At 42.1% G+C, this 8,049-nt stretch overlaps 1 protein-coding gene across 1 annotated transcript; it reads left to right on the top strand.

Annotated features, from left to right (window-relative positions):
* The first annotated feature begins 1,188 nt into the window (after window positions 1-1,188).
* On the top strand, window positions 1,189-7,700 carry LOC142796236 (uncharacterized). The gene is made up of 6 exons (XM_075886433.1): window positions 1,189-1,390; window positions 2,493-2,666; window positions 4,203-4,304; window positions 5,567-5,664; window positions 5,737-5,962; window positions 7,528-7,700. The coding sequence occupies exons 1-5, from the start codon at window positions 1,267-1,269 to the stop codon at window positions 5,770-5,772; spliced, it is 534 nt and encodes a 177-aa protein (XP_075742548.1). The 5' UTR covers window positions 1,189-1,266; the 3' UTR covers window positions 5,773-5,962; window positions 7,528-7,700.
* The last annotated feature ends 349 nt before the right edge of the window (window positions 7,701-8,049 follow it).

The following is an 8,049-nucleotide window of genomic DNA, read 5'->3' as shown; positions in this document are numbered from 1 at the left end:
GACACCCGCACAGCGGGGGCGTAATACGACGCCGAGATCCTGCACATGACAGGTGAGAGATACACCAAGCTCCTCTGCCATGCATTGTTCACACTGCATACACCGTGCCTAGAGCAATAACAGCGGATATTTATTTGGGTTCTCTAAATCGTCTCTAAACGTCATAGTACCAGTTGCCGTCACAAAGTCAATGCAGCGTGTAACAGTTCACTTTTTTAAATGTATATTTAGCTTGCAAGGAGGAAATCGACGACTACCCAAAGGAAGTCAGGAGTCGTCATAACAGCAAAGGCGCTACCGCAGCCCCAACCGCCCATGGTGATGACAAGGTATTGGTGCTTTACAAGTGGTTGAACATGTTGGAATTTTTTGCCTGAATGCAATGCTACTGCACACATGGCCATGGTAGAATAGCGATTCATGTGTTGGGTGTCTCTTACCTACAATTATCTCGTGCTTGTAACTTAGTTGTGCCATTTCAGCTCTGCGTTATTTAAAAGTTTGTATGATACTACCAGCACAGTGCGTCGTGTTTTGTCTGCGTGGTGTACTAATTTTAGAAATAGGTGGAATCAAGCTGGTTGGTACAGTTTCATTGTCCTAAGAAAGCGTGAACAAATGACACATCAAAAATGAACAAGATTTTACATCATGCTAACTGATGCTTAAGTCAGTAGTTGTGTACTTGGGGTCTGTGGTGCCATCATTTTGGTTTATGGCAGTAGTTGAAGGGAAAAAAGCAATATCTACCTGGCTTTGTGAAGCGATTGTGGATTGCAGGCTGCATGCTGTGCTATAAATATTTGAAAGTGATGTCAGTTTCTGTCTTTCGTTCGCCATCGCAGGGCACATGCGTCTCAGTGACCGCGCCGCGTTAAAATTCGTGCGGCATGCCAATTGGCGTAGTGTGTGTGTTTTGATAATTTTCCTCGCACTTATGATGAAGGAGAATTCTTCAGGACATTATGCAGCCTGCAGTGAAACAGTAATGACTCGGGAACTCAAGCCTTCTGCGTGTGCAATGTCATGTCCCTTGTTTTTTTAGTTCACATTGCCCAGCGTCAAATTTATTGTTTTGAAGTCAGTGTCTTTTTCCCAGATACTGCAGACAACTGTGAATATGACAACATATGCTTATGACACATTCAGTAACATAAAAAACTCTTGATATTGGTAAAAAAGTGAAGCATCACTTATCTCATTTTCAGGTCCAAAAAAAATAGACAGGTGGCCAAGCAAATGGTGTCTAGACAAATACTTCAGTAAATGACCGAGGAACAGCCATCTGAGCTCCGTAAGGAGCTAGCTTTGCTGAAAGAGGAAAATGAGAAGCGGCAATCCTTTAATATGAAGCTGCAGGAAGAGCTCCTGCACCACCTTTCAGAAGCACGTGGGTTACAGTTTTGTAAATCTACCAAAATTATCTAAGAAAACGGATTTTCTAATCTGAGTGAGAAGTTTGAAACAACCAATCGAAATAATGCCAATTTGAGTTCACCAGCCAAACTGTAGTGTGTGTACATGGCGGTGAGTTGTTAGTCAATATCTGTAAATTTGGTGGGAAATAACAAGGCACACTGTTCTACAGCTGTCACTTAGCAAGTTGCTTACTTATTGGCGTCCACTTGATCATTGTATAAGTTCGAGCTAATCGATACTCCATAATTCAGCATTGTGCAGAACTTCTGGCTTAAGAAAAAAATAAAGACTTCTGCTAGAAGCTACTGACTCAATGGTACACTTCTGAAGGTTCGATCGTAGACTTCAGCCAGGACCATGGGTGACGGAAGAGCCTTTGGCACAGATTGAAATATGTGAGGAAATGAAATGCCTGTCACTTCAACAAAGCAAGACTAATTTGACATAGAAAAAAAGTTTAATATGCAAAAGACTGGAAGAATAATGCAAGAGTTCATTGAAATGCATGGTGTATATTTATTTTTTATTTATTTCTTTATTTATTTATTAATACTGTCAACCCTCGCTTGAGGGTCATAACAGGGAGGGAGTACAATATGAGTACAAAAAGAACGCCTAAAAAACCACTAAGCAATAAACACAGGAAAAAACAATGGGCAGTACTTCAACCATTACCAAAATAAGCATCAATTTCTCTGTCAAAAGTTTGTACATCGGTGCTATTAATAACATGTTGGGGTAAAGAATTCCATTGTTTTATAGCATCCGGAAAAAATGACCACCAAAAGATGTCAGATACAAAGGAAAGAAAAAGTATTGTAATAGTTAACAGAAATGATAACATTTTAACACAGAAAATGTGGCCTTATAAGATCCCTAAGAATGTGTAACCACTAACGTGTTTGTAGAGCCGAACTAGGAATAGCAACAACACAATGGAACCCAGTGTCCACAGGAGTATGAGTGATTGACCATGGAAGAAAAGAAAGTGTTTATTGACTATTTACGTCAACTCTAGAAAAACAATTTTGCAATGAATTGTTTATAGTCATACATTCGCTGTGCTTTCCTAGGTATGCGGAGTGAGCAAACGGCCACATGCAGTTGCGGCAAGGTAAAGGAAAAATCCCCACCAGCGAGAAGGTCAGAGGCCACATGGTCGCCAATGCATGGTGACCATACAGATGCCCTTCATTCTGGGCAAGTCCCTCAGAACAGGCCGCCAGTTTCACAGCAGTTATTTACAGGTATTAAAGTTCAAGTATCCAGTGCAAAGTGCTTTCATTGTGTGATAACATAAGCATTTCCTCCTAATTCTTCTAATGCGATGTAATCCAATGTGGTGTTTGGTAAAATACAGTGTGATGAAGTGCTTGCTTTATTACTAGCCTTCAGAAGAGTCTTGGTGCACTTTTACAAGTATTCAGTGGGTAATGTTCATAAAGAAGTTTATTGCCTTACAAATCAACTGCCGCAAACTTTTTTTAAATCCATCGAGTACGAAGAGAGAGATTTGCTGTATGCTTTCAGTGCTGTCTCTTTCCTTTGGCACTAGTGAGTGCAATAAAATCTACACGGGGGTGCATCACAAAAAGGCGGGAGGCTCATTCACCAGCGTGCGACCTCAGACACTTTGTTTCCTTTTTTGTTTCTTCAAATGCATGGGTGACTTCGTGTGAAAGCAAGCGCACGTGTTGGCAAGTCACGGCATCTCGTGCTGGCAGCGGTAACTATGCAGCTCACGATACTCTAATCAACCAGTGGCCGTGAACTTTGTGTAAATGACATGGTTATTTTGAATTCTAGCATCATTTTTTTTAAATAAAAGCTATTTTTAGCTTGCTTTGACAGTTCATTGTGAATTCCAGGCTATGTATTTCACTTTATTGTTTGGCTCATGTGTTCTCAGAAGCCTCAACTGTCTATCGGCCGCATTTCTGACCGTGCTCAAGGAGAGTCACAGGTACCCTTTAAGGGCAAGAGAATATAATGAACGAAAATGTTTTCACTGAGAAGTTCTTTCAGGGGCCATGTGCAGTGGCAGATTTTATCCATAGTAAAATCTAGGAGTGAATTTAGCCTGGCAAAAGAATGTTAGCAGTGACTTTGCCAGAGTGTCTTTACATCTTGTGATGCTGACTGCTAAAACAAGGCAAAGTGTTTATTTAGCGGCAAAGGGTGCACTATCCCAGCTTTCTCGGCACATGGCACCGCACAAGAAACTTCATTGAACAGCCACAACAATGAGCCTATTAGCTGCTGAAGAAGCCAATATGAGACTTTATCTACTACCAGACATTTATATAGTGTATATTTCCGAAACAGGTTCAAGAATCGCCATGGCTTTGGGGTAGGACTCCTGCGTTCCACCCAGGTGGCCCAAGTTTGACTCTCACTCACGCCAAAGTTTTTATTGTTCATTTTATTTGCAGCTTTCTCCTATTCTTCAGTCACGGGTGATTTTTAGCTCACAGCCAACTACCCTGACACTGAGATTTCCGCGAAACGACATTTATAATGCTATTGCGTTAAAAGAAGCCCCTTTTTCTTTCACTCCTTCTTTTGTTCATCGGCTCGTCTCTCCTCCTGGGCGATTATTTGAGGTGGTTTGGGGCCCTTTAAATAAAAGAAAACTGTTCTGTTATTGGGCATTGAGAGAATATTCCTGAAACAAATGAGTCTTCATATTAAATTTACTGTGCTTACATCTGCCTAATGAATAGTAGAAAGAAGGAAATTTTGTAGCAACATCCTGGCAAAAAACGAATGAATATTTTTTGCAGGGATGGATTCTGCAGCGTTTCCAGGCCAACTGCTGTGTACAGAGGCTGCACCTGCAGAAACCCAGCCGCCTCAGCATTCAAGGCCACATCCACCACTTGCAGGTATAATGTAGCTTCAGAAGCAGAAAAATTTGTTAATTCTTGTTAGCAGAATAAGGTGTTTTATCTTGACGTAACGCTATGTGAACAAGCAATATTACCATATTTACAGTCGAACCTCGCTACTACGAAACTGACGGAACGCGGAGAAAATTTCATTGTGGCAAAATCTGCTTCAGAACACTGCCACATTTCACCACACCCTCCACAAACACCGTTTGTTTTATGAAAAAGACTGTCACCTTCGTTTGCCCCCTTCCTTTGGACGTCAGCTCAACGGTTCAACACACGCACGTGGTCTGCAGGTGCATCGCGAGGTCATACGCAGGCGCCAATGAAAGTGCAAATAATGTCAAATGCATTCATTCCATCACCTTCAATGAATACATCGCCGTTGACGCGGGCATTGTTGCTTATAATCAGCTAACTTACTGAAGGTGGCGCCGATGTGTGTTGTGCATCACTTTCATGTCCAGCGACGTAGTGTTATAGCGAACTTCTTCATTTATTGCCTAGTCATTTAGCTCATGATGAGCAGAAAAGTCTGCATCAACTGCAATATAATTGTCTGGGCTAACGTCTGTGTGAATGTTTACCATGCCCTGGCTGCCGTAGCACACGCGAGTGACAAATGACATGTTTCGGCGCTTTAAAAGATGCTTTAGTGCTTTTGTTGTATTGCAATTCTGCGAATGCGCGATCTAGAATGAATGTGGATTGGCTATTGTGGCTCCAGCATTGCAAAGTGAGCCTGCACCTTGCCTGAAAGTGGCCTGCCGCATCGTTATCACCACCAAACAATGGTGCTTTCCTACGAGCGAGCAGTGGGCACATATTTTCATGGAAACAAAGCGCAGGTACTGTTCGAAAAGTATTGTGGTGGACAATGTGCTGAAATTATCCTAAGACAAATTTTCAAGTTAAGCTCCAGTGAGCGAAAGTTTTGTTGAAGCAAAACAAGCGCGAAAAAAGGTTGGTTGTGGTGAGAACTTTGAAGCATTTACTTCTATGACAAGCTGACGGGGAATAAAAAATCCTTCGTTGAAGCTAAAAGCTGGTTGGAGCAACGTTCGTTGTAGCAGAGTCCGACTGTACTCGCATCATAAGCACGGTGCATTTTTTCTCCCTAAAATGTTGCTCCAAATTCGGGGTGCACGAAATGCGGGGTAAAGATCCTTAATTTTTTTCCCAACTGCCGTCGCAGGAGTCATCTATTTAAATTTACTGTGCTTACAACTGCTATAGTACTACAATTTTTTTTGTAGAGACTGAACCTGCGGAACCCAAGTCACACCAGAACTCAAGGCCACAGCCACCTGCTGCGAAGACACCACAAGCCTTCACTTTGATGGGTAGCGGCATGGTACGATCACCTGAACTAAGGACGATCAGAGATGATGTGAATGTAGTAAAACTGAAAATTGTTTTCCTACAGGTGCCCCTAGTCAACAATGTAACCGTCACAAAATAGGTGTACGAGACACTAATGGCAGTCCCTAAAGATTCACACTTCATCAAGTGTGGGGCCACTGCGATTTGGTCATCTGAAGTGCTAGCACAAAGAGGTTTTTCCGGGACACTGTCCAACAGGTATCTGACGGATGGCAGTAAGAAGGCTCCACAGAGGCCCCTGACACCACGAAAAGTTGACGCCTTGAAAGGCAAGCAGTATTTTTTCTGTTTACTGTATTTCTGTTTTTGCATGCGCCAGTTTTCTTCTGGGGCTGTCTGGCCAACTTAAGTGCGAACCCGAATAACAGATATGTGCACTTGTTATAAAAACATATCGGCTTAAAGTTTGATTACTCATTCTATTAACCCTTTGATAGTCAAATATGTATATGTACGGCATTCACTCTCATAATAGGCACACCCCTAGTTTGGTCGCGAGAAAAAAAAAGGACTTTTCAGTTTCATGCATAAAATGCACCCCGAACTTGGCAGTGATCAGCAGTTCTGTACCGTATTTGCACGGTTGCAATTCAACGCCCTCCTACATTAACAGGATGGAAGAAAAAAACATTTTTTTAAAAAAGATCGCGGCTTCGCTGGCTCGCCAAGTGAAGAAGGTGGACAGTAGTCAGTGCGTCGTAGCAACCTTTGCACCAGCGCCAACATTGCTCTGGCCGATTGCAGGCCGCGCGCACTTCGCATAGATCAGACGATCATGTCTCCAAGTGCGCTTTGAGTTTTCTGTCGAGAAAAGCCTTGGCGTTATCACGTTTCAAAAGCTTTAGCGGTTTTATGACTCAAGCTTTCACCTTTGTTGCTACTGCGCAGACTTACACATGCTCGGCGGGCTTTAGCGCCCTTGATCTTGCAGCCGCGAACTCAAACTTTGTGTCTCGTGCACTGCTCTTGAGTTAGTGCTTGAGTGCGATAGTGTCGACAAGCAGCCTTCATGCTGTCTTGGAGAAACTTCGGCGACAACATGCAGAACCACAGGCTAGGACTAATGAGCCTACGAAGTGCGCGCTTATGCAATTAATGTGCTGATTCTGAGGTAACAGTTTTTGGCCTTCGAATTTGGGGGGTTGGCCTGCAATTAGGATAGCCTAAATTCAAGTAGATAGGGTATTCTTCTGCCACATTTTCTTCCTTAGCTTGTGCTGCTGCATTTCTGGAATACGTCGATTTCCAATGCATCGATGTCTCTTCATTGCTTTTTTTCAATTTCTTTCCACAGCAGTGCGCTGGCTTTTGCTTGCACCACCCAGTAAGGGTGCAAGGTGCGGCGGGTTTCGGTTTTGTCCTTTGGGTGGTTATCGCTTGAACTTCTCCAAATCTGATCACTGTCTGGTTTCCGATCTCTCTGCTTGTTACTGTGACACAATTTTTCTGAGGATTTTGCTTGCTGTTACTCCCAAATGAAGCATGTGTAACAAATTTCATTTTTGGTCACCTTAATTCTCTCTCAAAATTTTTTGGCGACTTTTAAAAATAAATTCAACTGAAGATTTTTATTCAGCAATAAATGAAATAAACATTTTATGAAGCATATTTTCAAAGAAAATTGACGAACAAAGAGATAACTGAATTTTTATACTTGGTATGTGTTGCTGTATGTTTCTGTTACACTTTTACGTACAAGATAGGGAATCCACTAGGCGTTTCCGGTTTTTGTGTTTACATATGTACAATGCAGCTTAAAATTCAAATAATGCTGCTGCTACGATAAAAGTGTGGTTTATCACCTGAGACAATTGACTGATGTCAATGAATTCAGTCTTTTTCAGGCACTACGCAAAGGCGTGAGGGCTCTCTGTGGAGGAGACAAACAAAAGCTCTAAAAACATTCGAATGTGGCTGTCCCAGAAAACGTGTGAGCTGCGACGCAAGTGGCCTGTTGCTAAGTAATGCTGCAATTATTTAAATAAAGTGAGGAGTTTTTTCATATCATATTGTTATGTTACATGTTACTGTGGCAGTTTTCACCGCTCTTTCTGAGAAGCTTGCATGAATGCTGAAATAGGTTACACAAAACGGTAGTATCTATCACTGTGGTACCATCGTGCTGATTATTAAAAGCTCCACACCGAACACACTAAAAACGCCACAACGGGCACACTAAAACATTAAACCGTGCACACTAAAAACGCTAAACCATGCACACTAAAACGCTAAATCGTGCACACTAAAAACACTGAATCGTGCACACTAAAAACACTAAACCGGTATCTACTAGACCAGCCACACAAAAAAACACCAAACCCGTGTCTGAATTAACGCTCTAATGTATACGGCCAAG

This window comes from Rhipicephalus microplus, chromosome 2 (genome assembly GCF_043290135.1).
Source record: "Rhipicephalus microplus isolate Deutch F79 chromosome 2, USDA_Rmic, whole genome shotgun sequence".
Taxonomy (NCBI): domain Eukaryota; kingdom Metazoa; phylum Arthropoda; class Arachnida; order Ixodida; family Ixodidae; genus Rhipicephalus; species Rhipicephalus microplus.
This window is presented reverse-complemented; position numbering and strand designations above follow the sequence as displayed.

Excerpts from the sequence above, each read along its gene's own strand:
- LOC142796236 (XM_075886433.1), top strand. The coding sequence starts at position 1,267 with ATGACCGAGGAACAGCCATCTGAGCTCCGTAAGGAGCTAGCTTTGCTG. Across the intron at positions 2,667-4,202 it reads TTCACAGCAGTTATTTACAG|GGATGGATTCTGCAGCGTTT; the intron begins GTATTAAAGTTC and ends TATTTTTTGCAG. Across the intron at positions 5,665-5,736 it reads CTTTGATGGGTAGCGGCATG|GTGCCCCTAGTCAACAATGT; the intron begins GTACGATCACCT and ends GTTTTCCTACAG.